Source organism: Gossypium hirsutum, chromosome D08, assembly GCF_007990345.1.
Source record: "Gossypium hirsutum isolate 1008001.06 chromosome D08, Gossypium_hirsutum_v2.1, whole genome shotgun sequence".
Taxonomy (NCBI): Eukaryota; Viridiplantae; Streptophyta; class Magnoliopsida; order Malvales; family Malvaceae; genus Gossypium; species Gossypium hirsutum.
In genome coordinates, this window is record NC_053444.1 from 60,187,272 (window position 1) to 60,205,534 (window position 18,263).

The following is an 18,263-nucleotide window of genomic DNA, read 5'->3' on the forward strand; positions in this document are numbered from 1 at the left end:
TATTGGGTGGCGGCGGCTTCGATTATTGTTTCCCTTCTTTTAATACAAAACCAAACCCCTACCATTACCATTAATGGGTTAGGGCGTTAGGCTGATGATGGATGGGGTTTTCTATCTTTTCCACTTCAATATTTCGTAATAAAGAAACAAATGTCGTTGTCGCTTGTCGTGGCTGCCGATGTTCAAGGTTGACGAAAGACCGGCATCGTGTTGAGTATTTAAACCCACCCGACCCCACAATGTGAATAAGAAACTACTACAAGTAATTAATGGAAGTCAGCCAGACACGAAATGGAACTTTCTAAGCAAAAAGATCGTTTACCTTAACATTTGCCTCTCTTATTTCATTGGCTCTTGCCCTGACAGCAACTTTACATGTAATGGAATCTCCATCTCTCATCTCTCTAGTCTTTGTAAAACATGTTTTTCCCCTGGCCTTCTTAAATATTCTTTTCCAGGAAAATACTAATGGGATCTCTTTAGACTAATTTTTTATTGGGTAGTTCTAGATTTTCTTCATTTTAGTTCAATTCAAATCAATAATGCCGTTCAATTTCTTTATTCTTTATTATATTGTCGTACTTATCAAACATAACCTGCCTATTCAAAGCATCTCTCCTCCCACTTTCTTTTACCATTTCAAATTCTTGTCTTTCTCTTTCATATTATATACCCTCAAATCTCCTTGAAAACCCAGAGTTTGTTTTTCTTTTACATCCAATTTGTTCAATCCAATAAAGATCCTTTTTTTTGTTCATTTCTAAACAGCTGCCATAGATTTATTGGAGTACCAGTTTTGGATATTGGTCAGATTTCATTACTATTCATTCAGTTAATGGCTAATACAGTTTGCCACGAAACTCTGTCCTTCGGAGGGTCGAGCCATGGTCAGGGCCAACAAATTCTGCCATTTAAGACCGGTAAAGAGTCCTTGAGAGTTTTGCTCTTACATGGCAACTTAGATATTTGGGTCAAGGAAGCTAAAAACCTTCCTAACATGGATATGTTCCACAAGAAGTTAGGTGATGTGTTTGGAAAGTTTAGCTTGAAGGTTGGCAACAAAGTGGAAAGCCATATGCCTAAGATAACCAGTGATCCTTATGTTACAATCTCCGTAGCTGGTGCTGTAATTGGGAGGACTTTTGTTATTAGTAATTCCGAGAACCCGGTTTGGATGCAACATTTTAACGTTTCTGTTGCACATTATGCCTCGGAAATCCTCTTTGCTGTTAAAGACAGTGATGTGGTAGGCTCGCAGATCATGGGAGCTGTTGGTATTCCGATTGAACAGCTATTCTCAGGCACAAAAGTTGAAGGAACATTCCCTATCCTTAGTGCCAATGGGAAGCCTTGTAAGGCTGGTGCTGTTTTGACTTTATCAATTCAGTACATTCCAATCCAGCAAGTGGCGATTTACCATAAGGGATTAGGTTCAGGTCCTGAATATCATGGGGTCCCTGGTACATACTTCCCTCTTAGACAAGGTTGCAAACTTACTCTATATCAAGATGCTCATATCCACGATGGTTTCCTTCCCAATTTGAAGATTGATGGCAATGTTCAATACGAGCATGGGACCTGCTGGCAGGACATTTGTAATGCTATAGGTCAGGCTCGTCGTTTGATATACATTGCAGGGTGGTCTGTGTATCATAATGTTAGACTTGTTCGTGAAACTGATAAGGCATCAAAAACCACATTGGGAGATCTTCTCAAAATTAAATCCCAGGAAGGTGTGCGGGTGTTGCTCCTTGTATGGGATGATCCTACTTCCAGGAGCATTTTAGGATATAAAACGGTGAACAACTAAACAAACCCCATTTATGTTATGTTGTTTTCTCTGTCTTAAGAATCAATCTTCAAGTAGGAATTTATAATTTTTAGGCTTGAATATACTGACTGGTCTTTAGGATTTGCAGGAAGGAATCATGAATACAAATGATGAAGAGACTCGCCGTTTTTTCAAGCACTCTTCAGTGCAAGTGTTACTCTGCCCTCGAACTGCTGGAAAAGGAAGCTGGGCAAAAAAGCAGGTTGGTATAATTAGTTACTAGAAATATGTGTATGATCCAAGTGCAATCGGTTCTACTGTCAGTTAAGCACCCGGACTTTGTTCTCATTTGACCTTTGCTTACCAGGAAACTGGAACAATCTATACCCATCATCAGAAAACTGTGATTGTTGATTCTGATGCCGGTAACAATAAAAGAAAGATTACGGCATTTGTTGGTGGTCTTGATTTGTGCAAGGGTCGGTACGATACTCCAAACCATCAACTTTTCAGAACACTAGAAACAGTGCACAAAGATGACTTTCACAACGCTTGCTTCACGGTAACTTAAGTCACTCCTCCCCATTGTTTGATTGACTGTTTTGATACTAGTCTGTAACTAGATTTAAACAATGTATATATAGTAATAATGCAGCATAGGCATGTTGTATTTGGTATGAAGTGGAATATACTTGGAAAATACTCCCTGGTGTTGAGGAATCATATGTTACATAAGGCACTTTTTATTACTAGCATTAGTCTTTCACCCTCTGTAGGGACCTGATGCTGGTTGTCCAAGAGAACCATGGCATGATTTGCATTGTCGAATCGATGGTCCAGCTGCTTATGATGTACTCACCAACTTTGAGGAGCGTTGGTTAAAGGCTTCTAAACCTCATGGGCTTCAAAAACTAAAGACTTCCGTTGATGATTCCTTACTAAAGATTGAAAGGATTCCTGAAATTGTTCGGATGTCAGAAATCCCTTATTCGCGCAAAGATGATCCAGAAACTTGGCATGTTCAGGTATTTTGCATGTTAGTGAGCTTTTGGTGTAACTAATTTCTCGTTCCCTATTTGTTATGTTTCCTAATGCTTTCCCTACTATGAAGGTTTTCCGTTCAATCGATTCCAACTCTGTGAAAGGTTTTCCGGATGACCCGAAAGATGCTATAAAAATGGTGAGAGAAGCTTATGGATTTTAGCTGTTCTTATCAATCATTGTCGAAAGAATAACAAAGTTTAACCGACTTGTATGTTTATGTTTTGTCTAGAACTTGGTGTGTGGGAAGAATGTTCTTATAGACATGAGCATTCACACTGCCTATGTGAATGCAATCCGTGCTGCTCAACGCTTCATCTACATCGAGAATCAATACTTTCTTGGATCATCATATAATTGGGATTCTCATACAGATTTAGGCAAGAAACTTAGCCTTTATGATAAATAACAGTGGAATGAAGATAAACGAGATGTGAAACTTAGCTTTCAACTATATGGTTTTAAGCATGCCTTTTGGCTGTTGGTTGCAGGTGCAAACAATTTAATACCAATGGAAATCGCTCTGAAAATTGCTAACAAAATCAGATCAAATGAGAGGTTTTGTGCTTACATTCTCATCCCAATGTGGCCAGAAGGAGTTACAACCAGCAATCCTATCCAAAGGATTCTCTTTTGGCAGGTAAGCTCTATTTATAGGTGGAAAAAAAGATTCTTTTTAAGATTTTCTGCTGGATGTTAAACTTATTCACACAGTATTAAATTGTTGATTTTCTGCAGCATAAAACAATGCAAATGATGTATGACATAATTTACAAGGCATTGGTGGAAACTGGACTTGAGAATAGATATGAGCCTCAAGATTTTTTAAATTTCTTCTGTCTTGGCAATCGAGAAGTAGAAGATTCTTTGGTTGTTAGAGATGCCACTGCATCAAACACTCCTCAGGTAAATAGACCGTTTCAGCTCTCTTTAATATTCCAGTCTTGCTCATCCATGAGAAAATATGAACCAAATGTTGGTAACACAGGCACTTGCTAAGAAGAACCGGCGCTTTATGATTTACATCCACTCTAAAGGTATGATAGTGGATGATGAGTATGTCATAATAGGATCCGCTAACATAAACCAGCGCTCAATGGAAGGCACTAGAGACACTGAAATAGCAATGGGTGCTTATCAGCCTGACCATACCTGCTCAAGCAAACGATACAATCCACATGGGCAGGTAAGGATGTCTTAACATTTCTTTGTGGTTAAGGTCCTTGTTTGCTTATTTAGAACCAAAACTTAATAGGTTTCACTTAAATGAGTGCAGGTTTACGGATATAGGATGTCACTATGGGCAGAGCATATTGGAGGTCTTGAAGAGAGTTTCAAGCAACCAGAGAGTCTGGACTGTGTAAGGCGGGTGCGGTCTTTGAGTGAGCAAAACTGGAAACAATACATAGCTGATGAGGTGACAGAAATGAAGGGCCACCTTCTGAAGTATCCGGTGGAAGTTGATCGGATGGGCAAGGTAAAGGCACTTCCTGGCTGTGAAACATTCCCAGATGTGGGTGGAAAAATTTTGGGTTCATTTATGGGCCCTCAAGAAAATCTCACAATCTAAACTACTTACGAAAAACAGATTATTTTTTTAGCTAAGCATTAGATGGCGTCATTGAAATTTGTAAGTTGTAAACCATTTGTTAAATAGCAATGTGTGTAAATTTGTTCATTTTAAGACAATTACTCGTGAATATATATTCTGATTACAAGGGGACTGATCTTGATCTTGAGTTAGTCAACTCCAATGCATTCACTTTGTATACGAGCAATGGTCTTATATAATAAAATATGCTAAACACTTAAATTGATCCTTGCTTAAGGGCCTAATATTTATAAAAATATTCAAATGAAGACTAAACCTTTCAAAATAGTCACATAAGGGCTTAACATTTTCGAAAGTGCTCAAACAAAAGCTTCTCTAATGTCGTATATCAAGTTTCAAATTATGTTCTGATTGCTTTATTTTCTTTTCAAGCAATATTTGATTTAGGTGTTATGTATTTGATTCTAAATGATATTTACTTAATTTTTCTACAAATTAAATTGAAGTACGTAAAAAATCTTTATTTAAGTACTTCTGTAAAAATTAAATATTTACTTGATTATTTAAAAAAATTTGATTCTCATCCAAACAACCTCTAAAAGGTCCATTTACCCAATAAAATATTAGGATTTAAACTACTATGTATAAAAATAAAGTTCTACTATGGGATATAGTGCTATACTACTATGGGATAAGTATTTTATCTATACCAAAAAATAAAATGCCAGCTGCCTTTCACAATATCCCATAGACTGTTTAGAGTTCACACGAAATCACTATTTCGATTGGTCATAAGTGTCAATTGACCGATATAGTGTTGTTTTGGTCAACAAAAATTTTGATGTATTATCTTGATAAAAAAAAAACCCAATCAATAAAAAAATTTATTATAATCATAAATACAGATTTACTAAATTATTTTTCTTTCATTAATCATAAGGATTAATAAAAACAATTACTGAAGTTGTTGCAGTAAATATCTTTAGAAATAAAAAACAAAACAGTTACATTTGATTCAACAGTACATTTCCCATTATTCAAAAAAAAAAAAAGGGACATTTCCTTGATTGCAGTCTTATTGCATATATAAAACGATCATGGAAACAAAAGTTTAAAAAATCTTGAATCAGTGGTTCTTAGTTGCGTCCAAGGATTCCATTCTTGTGATGCATGGAAGGAGTAGGAGGACCATGGAATGTTGTTGGTTTCTTCTGGAACTTTGATGTTTGTGGAGGGAAGAAAGTATAACCAGGTAAAACATTATACACCACAACTGGGCTCCTTACTCGATATTGCTCTAATTCATCCGTCCATATGATTGCACCTGATGTGATCTTTTGCTGTGAAATGAATCCACCGCCAACTTTCACTGTGAATGATTTCTTTTCTCCAATAGTTGAGAATGACAGTACTTCTGGTTCCACACTGATGGAAAATTCGGGAGGAGAGTACATCTGAACAGTGTAGGTTGAGTTTGCTGAACCCACATTCGTGACTGTCCTCGTAAATACGCCGTCGATTTGCTTGCCATCTTCGACAGCCAGAGAGAATGAAGGGTAGTTAAGATCCCAGGCTCTTCCATTCAATGTGCTGCTACATACACTGCTGTTGTCGCCAGTGATGAGTCTTACAGTTGTGGTGTTGTAACCTTGCTTGCAGAGGAAGCTAATGTAATCGGTTTCATTTGCATCGTAGACGAGCCCCGGTTTAATTGCTTGTGCTGGGTTGATCTGTCCTGATCCATAAGCAAATTCAAGGTCTTCGTGCTTGTTTGGATCCACCACAGTTGCTGCAAAGGTAAGATGTGAAAAACACTCCATCATTTGGGCCATTTACAAGCTTTAAGTACAAACATTGACAACAACAACCTGAAATAAATAAATAAATAAATAATTGAGATTTACATACCTGTAGTCATAAGGGCAGATTTAACGGCAGCCGGGGACCAGTCAGGGTGGGCAGCCTTCACATAGGCGGCAGCACCACTAGCATGAGGACAAGACATGGATGTCCCAGATATTATGTTATAGTCTACGCTTCTGGGGTCTTCCCAGTCAATGGAAGGTGGTGCAATTGGAGACCAGGCAGCGAGGATATCAACACCAGGGGCAGTGAGATCAGGCTACACATGAAGCATTCAATATTTTAGAACACTATGTTTTGGTTTCTTTAAGAAAACAGGTAATGGAATGTTGAAAATTAAGGCATTCTAGCCTCTGAGTACCTTAAGAATGTCTGGAGTTACAGGGTTAGGTCCCCTAGAAGAGAATGACACGACATATGGTGCCATGTAATCTGTCAATGTTTCTCCGAGCAGAATAGTTGCAATCGGATTCCTGTAATAGTAATCTTATTTTCATTAAAATTGTAGATTGTAAACTTGACGTCCTGCTTCAAGTAAGTAATAGTAAAGGATTCAATTCGAAAAGATTTGATTACTCTGTTGTTTTGATATAGTCCAAAATCTTTTCACCGTCAGATGTGCTTATTTGTGTTGCTGGCAATGGGTAATTGAAAGCAAAGTCTGTTATTTCGTCATCAGCCATTATGGTGCCCACGCCGTTCGCTAGAAGAACGCCAGTACCATCCCAAAGTACTTCACAGAAAACAATCTTGCCTTCCACTTTGTAGGAATTCATGGAACCAGTGATACAATATTTTGAAAGATCTTGGCTGGCGCCTGCAGAGTAGTTGGCAGCGTCTCCTCCCCAAATCAAGGGATATGTTTTTCCATAAAGTTCAAAGCTGTTAATGGAAAGTCCCTTCAAGAATTAAGAACAAAAGTCAGCCATGATTAGCTGGAGGAGAAGGAACAAAACACTTAAGTGATTGCCGTTCTACTCACAGTGAAAGCTTGCCCATTGCCAAGTACTGCTTTGGCAACAAATTTTCTGTCAATGGTGCTCGCAGCAACAGTCAATGTCCAAGGCGCATAATTAGAAACTGAATATGGCCATGGTCCAGAATTACCAGCAGAACTTGATGTCAATATACCATATTTCATGGCATGGAAAGCGCCAATGGCTATAGGGTCTACATCATAAGGTACTGGAAACTCTGAACCGAGGGACACTGATATTATATCGACACCATCGGCTATGGCATCGTCGAATGCAGCAAGGATATCAGCAGCTCCACAACCAAAGGACCAGCAAACCTTGTACATGGCAATCCTTGCACCAGGGACCCCACCCCTTGCGGTTCCATTAGCTAGTCCATAGTAGCTTGCTCCGGGCACCCTGTCACCGGCTGCAGTTGAGGATGTATGGGTCCCATGCCCCTCAGAGTCTCTAGGAGACTTCAAGTCACCTTCATAGTACCAGTTCTCACTGTTGTAGTAACGGCCTCCAATGATCTTGCTGTGTTGACAAATTCATATTATTAGCTGACTGGATTGAATAGTAAATGCTTTTTATCTAAAAATTTAGAAAATTATTTAGAATCCTTTTGGCCTTATACATATTCAATTGGTATGAAGGGGAGAAAGGGAGCTCACTTATTGCAGGTAAAGTTGGCCCCTTGACATGTTCCTTTCCATTTGGAAGGTGGAGCACCAAGTCCTTGGTCATTGAAGCTCTCATGCTCGGGCCAGATGCCTATAAACCAAAGACCCCCATTGAAGTCAGCTTGACGCCTTGATATTTGATAAAGCTATGTGGGTCTACATATTTAAGTTATTTACCTGTATCAAGGAGCCCAATGACAACATCACCTTGTAGCTGGGCGCCCACATTGCTCTGGCTGAGACCAAGGAAGTCCCACGACCTTGTAGTATGAAGCTTTAGTATATGGTTTGGAATCACTCTAACTACTCCATCCATCTCTGCACCCAATTTATATTTCGTTTAGCATGGATCAATCATGAAAATGATTGCTTCTAATTTTAGCAATCAATGAATCATGTCTTGTTTAACCATTTCACCTGAGAACTTTTCAACTTCTTCCGCAGTTAGCTTAGCTGCAAATGCATTGAAGTTACCATAACTATAGACTAGGGATTCTTGGGCTGATGAAGACCTGTGATAGATTAAATGGAAGCCATGTCTTTGTCAAGTTCAGTTTATTACTTTAACAAGTAAACCGATTTTTTTCTTATGGGTTGTTGTATTGGTAAAAAGAAGGAAAAGAAAGAACCTGCCAAGGACGCTTGTAAGCATGGAATGATGGGTTGCTTTAGCAGAAAAATCCCCCTTGGGCCTGTCTCCCATGTACACAATGTGAACCTATATATACACACATATACAACACAAGTGATCAACAGCTACCCAAAATAGCAGCCAGTTCCAAAATTATGGGTAACAACGCAAACAAAAGGCTTTACTTTTCTCTCGTTGGCATTGGCTGCATCAGAATTCAACAGCAATGCTGCAAATAATGTGGAGTAAAGGAGCCAAGTCATCAGCCCTGTCTTCGCCATTCATAAAACGAACTAGCTTAATTAACCTTGATGAGACTTGTGTCAATTACTTGCGGAGGAAATGTATTTATAAGGGGTGATTTAGATTAATCGTTTTGTCCGCTCATTATTTCTCAACTGGCAGCAGGCCATCTTTGTTGCTTTCGATTTTATGAATATTATCGCCAATCTATTATATTTAGGACATCATTTAACGTGAAACAAAAAAGATTATTTATCTTCTTCGTCTCTATTTTGGTATCCCCGAACAAGTTATATTGCTCTTCGTGGATTATGAGGAAGTAAGTTTGTCCAATCAAATGAACTAGGTAAAACGAGTAATTACGGTGATTGTGAAATTAATTAAAAAAATTTAATAATCGCAAACCAGAGTAACTTAAGTTGGCATGGTTCTTATAAGCTCTTAGCTATTGAATTAATTTGGTTATTAATCTGATAATTAGTCTAATGGAATTTTAATTAACTAAACAAATAAATAAAAAGATCCAAGGAAAAAGAAAACAATAAACTGAAGTTGATCCGCAAAATCTTTAATCCAACCAAACCAAATACTGATGAAATAGAAAACACTACGAAAATTACGTCAATTTTCTAACTATTAACTATTGCTTTTTCTTCTGAATACATTGCTCATTTTTTTAAGGTTAAATCACGATTAAGGCTTCGTTTGTTTCACTGAAAATATTTTTTGTATTTTCTTGAGTATGTTTAGTAGAAAACAACATAATCAACGGAAAATGACTTATAGATCAACAAAAAATAAACCATTTTTCTTGTAAAATAACTTAGCCTTTTCAAAAGTATAAGTCACTCTCAAGAAAATAGTTGATTTAGTGTGATTTTATTTTTAAATAAAAATTAACTTAACTCCAACTTAATATTATTATATTAATAATAAATTTTTATTTTTATTTTTAAAATATTTAAAATTAATTAAATATTAATATAAAATATTATAATTTTCAATATTATTAAACATACATATTTAATTATCTATATCTAAAGCATTAATATAATTTATTATTTTAATAAATTATTAAATATCTCAATTTTATTTTAATAATTAATTTTAAAAATAATACTTTTAAACAATATTCTCCATACATTATTGAAAAATATTCAATATTAATATTTTAATAATAAATATTTTGTAGTATAAAGGTAAAACTATGTCATAAGTCTATGTACTCTTCACAAATTTAGAACTTAGTCCATGTACTTTTATTTTCAAGAAATTAGTCCCTCTACTTTTCAGATTTAAATATCAAAGCCCAATTGCTAACATTGTTAAATTTTTTTTGTCAATTTTATTGATGTCACATTTAAAAAAATATATTTGGTATTCATGTAACTAAAAAACGACATTATAATAAACATAAATTTAACAAAATATTTTTAATAATACTAACAGATGAACCTGGATTTTGATATCTAAAAAGTAGGACTAAAAGTTTTTTTGCGTGTACCGATTGAAGTCTTTTGAAATGAATTGCAAAATAAAAGCTTTCTCGCCGGGAGGAAAAAGCTCAATCCAAGAATCCTCTTTTTTCTATAGCAGAATAATGCTCATTCAAACCAAAGCAGACGTATATATAAGAGTCATAACATAAAAAAAAACCATTATTTTCCACAAAATTAGTTTTTTATGTGTTTGTAAATGTAAAACCACTCAACTTAATTCAGTAACAAAATAAGCAATAAATCAAAATATTGGACTCATCTCATATATCAAAGTATTTTGAAATAAAGACTTTTGCTTTTTATTTTCAATATTTGGAGTTGATAAGCTAGATACAGATAGATCATAGCTTGTAAGTTTTCTCTACTTTTCTTTTCTCAATCGGCCCCTCCCCTTTTATCCTTTTTTTTTTGTGCTCCTTAAGAATTAAAGAACTAAACAAGTGGATTTCTTTCTTATAACATAATGATAAATGTAATGATAACTTTTCTATCTTTTTTTGTCACTCATTTTTTATCAACATAATATTTTTCCTAATTTTTTTTTCAATTATTGCTAGACTCTAGACTATATATAGTTTAGATAACCTGCGAAAATTTTCGACATATTTGATTGTGATCTTAATATAGACAGGGTGCTCCTGCATCTCAAAATCTAATTTGAACAATCTTTATTATTCGAAACGGCTCTTTAGGGCAGTTATCAAAAGAGGGCAATTGCTTCGAATTTGATCAATTGAGATATGTGGAAACAATAACAATATCAATATAACAATAATATATATTTCATTCGAATTCAAAGTGGATTCTTATTTTCTATATTTTGTATTATTATTAGATTCAATTAGATTCAAGGGCTAACTACTGAATAAAAAATAAAAAATGAGAATAGATTCATGGGCCCCTAGTTTATAATATAATGAAAGGCATGCTTGATAGAAAGATTAGATCACATAAAGTTAACGAATGAGGTGGGACCCAAAAATAAAAGTATATGAATTAAATTTCTAATTTGCAAAGAATATAATGACTTGTGACATATTTTAACCTAGTATAAAAATATGAATATTTTAATTATATAAATATGAGTATTTGTGTAAATAATGCTTAGCTTCATTTATCCCTTACAACTCTAATGTGTCAATATGTACTCTCATATATGTAATATATGTAATTTAAATTAAGTTTTAATAAGAAATATTTATTATTAAGTTTATATATATCATTCATTATTACAAAATATTTTTTATTATAAAATAAATTTCGATTGTTAAAAGGAAATTACACTATAATATTTTTATAACAAATATATTTATGTCGATTTTGCTTTACGAAGAACAATGTAAAATATAAATTTATAGATATACAATAAACTCAATTAAACAATGAAAAGGTAAGAAAATAAATAAAGGCGATTTGACCGTAGTTGCTTCGGCAACGAATGTGCCACCTTTTAACTTGGACCCAGCGATCAGGTTGGGTAACGAGGTGTTACAATATTAATATTTATTGAATGGGTAACGAGGTTATTTGTCTATAGTTACTTCAGCAACAAATGTGCTACCTTGTAACTCGGACCCAGCGATCAGGTTGGGTAACAAGGTGTTACAATATTAATATTTATTGAATGGTTCAAATTTTTTTACATAAAACAAATAGTTAAAATTTTTTAATTTACGTCAAATTTGACATGCATGATCTATATGAATGGTGCATGAAATATAATGGTTGGATTGTTAAAATATTAAGCGTACAAAAAATTATGGCAGAGTGTAAAATCACTTCAGTTTAACACTAGTGTAAGTTGATCCCTCCCTTATAATATAATATAATATAATATAATATAATATATCATTACTAGTTTTCTTTACTTAGTATTAGTTAAATTACATTTAATTATTTTTAAAAAAAATTCATAAATTTGTAAGAGTTGGTTAATAATATTGTTATAAAATTAAAATATAATAATGTATATATGTTTAATTTTTAAAAAATTATTAAATAAACAAGTTTTTTTAAAATTATTTTTAAAATATAAATATTATAATAGTAGTTCGTGAGAAAATATATATATTTAAATATAATTTATTACTTAATTTTAATTATTAATCAGTTAATGTAGATTATTAATTAAATTTAAATATTATGATCATTAAATAATTTATTCTTACCTTATTTATATGTTTATATATCAATTTCAATTTTAATAGTGTATTTAATTTACAAAACAGTGAAATTTTTAAACGGTTCTAAAATTTACTGTGACTTATTATATAAAATTATAATTTGAAATATTGAATATAAACAAATTAAAAGAATTTATTATAAAAATATAACTTACAAAACACCACTAAAAATTATATTAAAAGGACAGAAAAATCAAATTTTCCCTTTACAAATGCTCCTTTAATTGTTGTATGTCTAATTTTTACAGTCAACATATATATTTGATAATATAATTTGTTAAATTTTTAATATATTCACAAATTTTTTAAATAGCGTTAACATGACCAGTTTAGCATTGTTTGTAAGAAACATTTTTTAGATAAAAAGTACTTTTAAGATAAATCATTACTAAACAAGATGCTTTTTGTTATAAAATAAAGAAAGACAGAGAGAATAAAGAACAAGGAACAAAGAAAATATGAAAGCAATAAAGAATGTACTTTATTGATCAAAAGGATGATTTACAATCCTTCATCAGAGTCTCTATTTATAGGCATAAGAAGTATAAAAGAAGTAAATATCTAATTCTAATAACGATTAGAATTTAAAGTACATGAAAACTTTATCTTGATATGATGGACATCCACTTAATAAGATATTCATAACACTCCCCATTGGATGTCCATTAGTAGATAATGTGACTAGTTAAAACCTTATTAGGAAAAACCCTGTGGGATAAAAAACCTAATGAAAGAAAAAAAAGTACACAATATTCTATTATAAGCTGCCTCGTTAAAAACTTTTACCAGAAAACCAAATGGGACAAAACATTGGTTAAAGAAAAAGAGTACAACTTGTTTTTAGACTCCCATTGATGGTAATATTACATTATATCTTTGAGTCGACGCATTTCAATCTTGTGTAGTAGTCTTTCAAATGTTGAAGTTGGCAATGCCTTTGTAAAAAGATCTGCTAAATTATCACTAGAACGAATTTGTTGAACATTTATATCACCTCTTTTCTCAAGATCATGGGTGAATAATAATTTTGGTGAAATATGTTTCGTTCTATCACCTTTGATGTAACCACTCTTCCATTGAGCTATACATGCTGCATTATCTTCATATAAGATAATTGACATCTTTTTCTGTAAAGGAAAATTACATATCTTCTGGATATATTGGGTCAATAACCTTAGCCAAACACCCTCTCGACTTGCCTCATGCATTGCAATTATTTCTGCATGATTGAAGAAGCGGCAAGTAATGTTTGTTTTGTTGACGCCATGATATGACAGTACCCCCACATGTAAATAAATATCATGTTTGAAATCAACCTTTATGTGGATCTAATAAGTATCCAGCATCAGCATAGCCAACTAATAGGGATTTTGATTCATTTGGATAAAATAACCTCATATTAATGGTCCCTCTAAAATATCTAAATACATGTTTAATTTTATTCTAATGTCTACATATTAGAGAAGAACTAAATCTTGTAACAAGTTTACAACGAAAGCTATATCAGATCTTGTGTTGTTTGCAAGATACATCAATGTCCTTATGACACTTAGATATGGCACTTCAAGACCAAGAAACTCTTCATCATTCTCGTAAGGACAAAATTAATCTTTAGTCACATCTAACGATCATACAACCATTGGAGTACTTAATGGGTGTGTTTTATCCATGTAAAATTTCTTTAATATCTTTTCCATATAAGTTGATTAATGAACATGAATTTCATCTTTTAAATGCTTGATTTGTAATCTAAGATAAAACTTTGTTTTTCCAAGATCTTTCATTTCAAATTTTTTCTTTAAACAGTTTACTGTATTTTGAAACTCTTCAAGAGTTCCAATAATATTTAGACCATCAAGATAAACAACAATTATCACAAATCTGATCCAAACCTTTTTATAAAGACACATGGACAAATTGGATCATTTTTGTAACCTTTTTTTAACAAGTATTCATTAAGAAGATGGTACCACATACATCAAGATTAATTTATTCCATATAAACTTTTCTTTAATCTAATCGAGTGATTTTCTCAAGAAACTCTATATATTTTTGGGATTTTAAATCCTTGAGGGATTTTCATATAAATTTCACTATCAAGTGTACCATATAAATAGGATGTAACAACATCCATTAGATGAATGTCAAGTTTTTCATGTACTGTCAGACTAATAAGATATCTAAATGTGATTGCATCCACCACAGAAGAATATGTCTCTTCATAATCAATGCCGGGACTTTGCGAAAATCCTTGTACTACAAGACGAGCTTTATATCTTACGACTTCATTAATTTCATTTTGTTTTCACACAAATACCTATTTATATCCTACTAGCTTTTACACCTTTAGGTGTTTGGACTACATGTCTAAAAACTTCATGTTTAGAAAGTGAACTCAGTTCTGCTTGAATTGCATCTTTCCATTTTGACCAATCTTTTCTATTTTTACATTCCTTAGTAGATTTAGGCTCAAGATCCTTATTTTCTTTTATTCTTTTAATAGCAATATTATAAGAAAAATTATTGTTGACAACTATTTTTTTCGGTTCCATCTTTTTTTCGTATTGACATAACTTATCGAGATTTCTTTATTTTCACCATTTCCATTTTCACTTTTAGATACCTGAATCTCCTGAGTTTTATAATTAATTATGTCATGGGTCTCTTCAGGAACCCCCGCCTCCACTATATGATCATCTTGAATGTTTGCTCCTTTACTTTTACGAGGATTTTTATCTTTGTAACTGACCGGTCTTCCACGCTTCATGCATGGATTACTTTCTTTTGTATTAAGAGTTTGCCCTATTATGACATCAATTCGTATTGGAGTATTTTCAGCTGGTATGTGAGATTTAATGAATCTGACAGTTGATTTGTAAAATGAATTATCTGTTGAACTTCTAGTTCACATTGCTTTGTACGAGGATCTTAGACATTGATAATTCATTTCAAGCACTTTATTAATCTAGCTTTTTATTCTTTCCCCCTACTATTGGGAAAACTAACAACTCTTGTCATAACTAAATATCGAATTAATAGGTCAAAAATATTATAAGGAGACTCATATAAATATAGATTCCCAATCTCTTATAATGACCCATCTTTATGTGTTGTGGTGGATTAGTTGGAACATATACCGCACATCCAAAAAATTGTAAGATGGGAAATATTTGAGTTTTGACCAAAAATCAATTATAATGAAGAGTATTTATAATTTATTGGCTTGATGCGTGCAACATGTAAATCAATACAATCTCATGCTGAAATAGAAAGTTTTATTCTCATAAGTAATGATTTAGCTATTAGTTGGAGGCATTTAATAAACAATTCAGCTAAATCATTTTGTGTGTAAACATGAGCTATATGATGTTCAACTTTTATCCCAATTAACATGCAATAATCATTGAAAACTTGGGATGTAAACTCACCAACATTAGCAAGATGAGTTGTTTTAGTTGCATAATTTGAAATTAATCATTTAAACAAGCAATCTCACAAACAAGATGTTGCGAGTTGATAACGCATGTGATTATTTTGTAGATGCATCTACCAAAATCATATAATATCAAAACCATCCACATGGTGGATGAATGGGCCCATAATCATTTCAGAAATGTAAGACATTAAATCTCAGCTTTAGCTAGTGAGTTTCTAAGGACCAATTTTATTGAGAACAAGCAACAAATGAGAATTTTTTAAATTAAAGAATCTTCTGTTCTTTAATGGAAGTCCATATGGATTCTCAATTAATTTTCGCATTATATACAATCCAGGATGGTCTAACTAGTCACTCAAAGTAGTAAACACATTTGTATTAGTAAACTTCTGGTTTACTTTAACATGTGTTGCAATTGTACTAAATTGTAACAAATTGGTAATTTTATTATCATTCATTTTAATTTGTATCCACATATAAGTACAATTGTGACATTTACTACTGGAAATGTCTAAATCAATGTGAAGTCTATAATGCCAAAGTCAATAAATATAATTTCCAAATAATTATATGCAGTATTCCCTTCAAGGAATATGTCAAAATCTTCAAATGCCCAAAATTTTATTAATAGTAAACTTTGAGAGTGGATCTTATTTTCCAGATGTACAACAAGTACATAACCAATAACTTTTCATACATAAGTTTTCTCTCTTGTAAGTTCTCATCAGTAATATTTTATCACATAATTTTAATTGAGAACTTATTCTAAATACTGTAGAGTTATACTCACAGTTTTTTAAAAAAATTGTAACTTTAGGTGCATCCAACCATAATAAGCTTTAGATAGAATTATCATATTCTATTGCTCATAAGTATATATTTCACAGTCAAATATTTTGTTTTCAACCCTGATGACAAAAAAAATATCACAAAGATTATAAAAATAAATATAAATTAATAACCTAATCCCCTTTTTTATTCATATGAAATATAATATTTTCCTCATTCACAATCACAATATGAGATCCATTACAAATAACTTTTAAAAGTAATGTATTAACCATAACAAATTTTGTGCTTTTTAGATAGTGAGCTTTCAACTAATTTTGTATTATTGGAATAATATTTGTTTGTTTCAATACCAAATAAGATAAATATTTTCTATATGTAATGATAAAATTCATTACTACATTTCATATCATTCCTCAAAGAATATTAACAGAAACAAAATATTTGGGCATACGCCACATATGTGGCCAATAATCTTTCATATCACATTGATAACATTAGTTATCTTTACCCTTTAAAAAGTTATCTTTAGAACTCTCATTGTTCTCTTATGTTTCCACTTTTAGTGGTCCATGAGTATATATTTTATTTTTTTATATTTACATTCACTTCGGGAAATGCAATAGATTTACTAGGACAAACTTATAAACCTCCTAATTGATTCTTTATTTCATAATCACCATCGCAAACAAGCGTGGATTTTAAATTAGAATCTATCTATTCATGTTGTTATGATAGTTTCCAAATATAATAAACATAATATAATAAATAAAATATAGTAAAATACACCTGAAGATCTTTAACATCATCGTCATCACCTTGACAAATCTATTTTTTACCGATGCTTGTACAATTATAAATTAAGGATCGGGAATAGGAACCACAATCCATTCTGAGATTGAATTTTTCAACATCCTGAAGATGAAGTTGTAAGGGAGAAAATTTAAGGTGAAAAGGAATTTGATTTGTGGGATGACTTCAAAAGATTTTGAAAAAAAAATAGAGAATCATCATGCTGAGAACATGTTATAAAATAAAGAGAGGCAGAGAGAATAAAAAACAAAGAAAATATGAAAGCAATAAAAAATGTACTTTATTGATCAAAGGGATGATTTACAATGCTTTATCGGAATCTCTATTTATAGGCATAAAAAGTATAAAAGAAGTAGATATCTAATTCTAATAATGATTAGAATTTAAAGTATATTAAAATTTTATCTTAATCATGATAGACATCCACTTAATAAATTATTCATAACACTTTCGAGGTTTTTCAAAATACTTTTTGACAAAATTTTTTTTATAAAAGCAGAAATTAAAAAAATACTTTTTGGATAAGATTATTACTAAACAAGTACTTTCCAAATTTTCCAAAAAATACTTCTGTAAAAACATATTTTGTAAACGCAGAAGTTAAAAATTAACTCTTAACTCAAAAATACTTTTTAACCTTTAAACACTTTAAAAGAATAATGCTACGTAATTATTAATTAATTTTGAAGAGCATGGATATGGTGGAGAAAATCGTTTGAAAATTAAATTTGATATTGTTATCATATTCGTAAAAGTCATAAGGTTTTTTCTTTTGGTGTTAGGATAGTGCAAAGATCAAA

General features: G+C 32.2%; 2 protein-coding genes across 3 annotated transcripts; one reads left to right on the plus strand and one right to left on the minus strand.

The window, feature by feature from the left end:
- The first annotated feature begins 378 nt into the window (after positions 1-378).
- Positions 379-4,527, plus strand: LOC107930070 (phospholipase D gamma 1). Of its 2 annotated transcripts, none has more exons than XM_041098625.1 (10): positions 379-1,798; positions 1,911-2,033; positions 2,139-2,333; positions 2,548-2,796; positions 2,883-2,951; positions 3,045-3,192; positions 3,304-3,452; positions 3,551-3,718; positions 3,801-3,998; positions 4,089-4,527. In XM_041098625.1, exons 1-10 carry the CDS (start codon positions 836-838, stop codon positions 4,380-4,382), a joined length of 2,556 nt encoding a protein of 851 aa, XP_040954559.1. In that variant the 5' UTR covers positions 379-835; the 3' UTR covers positions 4,383-4,527. The 2 variants fall into 2 exon arrangements, with proteins under 2 accessions (XP_040954559.1, XP_040954560.1); XM_041098626.1 differs by having other exon boundaries at positions 1,920-2,033.
- Positions 4,528-5,336: 809 nt separating this feature from the next.
- On the minus strand, positions 5,337-8,826 carry LOC107930002 (cucumisin). The gene is made up of 10 exons (XM_016861558.2): positions 8,686-8,826; positions 8,499-8,587; positions 8,287-8,381; positions 8,047-8,187; positions 7,861-7,960; positions 7,210-7,723; positions 6,804-7,126; positions 6,589-6,700; positions 6,273-6,486; positions 5,337-6,153 (listed from the first exon to the last, which is right to left on the minus strand). Exons 1-10 carry the CDS (start codon positions 8,779-8,781, stop codon positions 5,501-5,503), a joined length of 2,337 nt encoding a protein of 778 aa, XP_016717047.2. The 5' UTR covers positions 8,782-8,826; the 3' UTR covers positions 5,337-5,500.
- Between the last annotated feature and the right edge of the window lie 9,437 nt (positions 8,827-18,263).

What these genes read in the sequence shown, in the direction of transcription:
- LOC107930002 (XM_016861558.2), bottom strand. Translation starts at nt 8,781, where the DNA reads ATGGCGAAGACAGGGCTGATGACTTGGCTCCTTTACTCCACATTATTT. An exon ending in GACTATATCAAAACAACAGA is followed by an intron (nt 6,701 to 6,803) that starts GTAATCAAATCT and finishes TTACTATTACAG; the next exon opens with GAATCCGATTGCAACTATTC. An exon ending in ATCTGCCCTTATGACTACAG is followed by an intron (nt 6,154 to 6,272) that starts GTATGTAAATCT and finishes TTACCTTTGCAG; the next exon opens with CAACTGTGGTGGATCCAAAC.
- LOC107930070 (XM_041098625.1), top strand. Translation starts at nt 836, where the DNA reads ATGGCTAATACAGTTTGCCACGAAACTCTGTCCTTCGGAGGGTCGAGC. An exon ending in CGAAAGATGCTATAAAAATG is followed by an intron (nt 2,952 to 3,044) that starts GTGAGAGAAGCT and finishes TGTTTTGTCTAG; the next exon opens with AACTTGGTGTGTGGGAAGAA. An exon ending in GATACAATCCACATGGGCAG is followed by an intron (nt 3,999 to 4,088) that starts GTAAGGATGTCT and finishes AAATGAGTGCAG; the next exon opens with GTTTACGGATATAGGATGTC.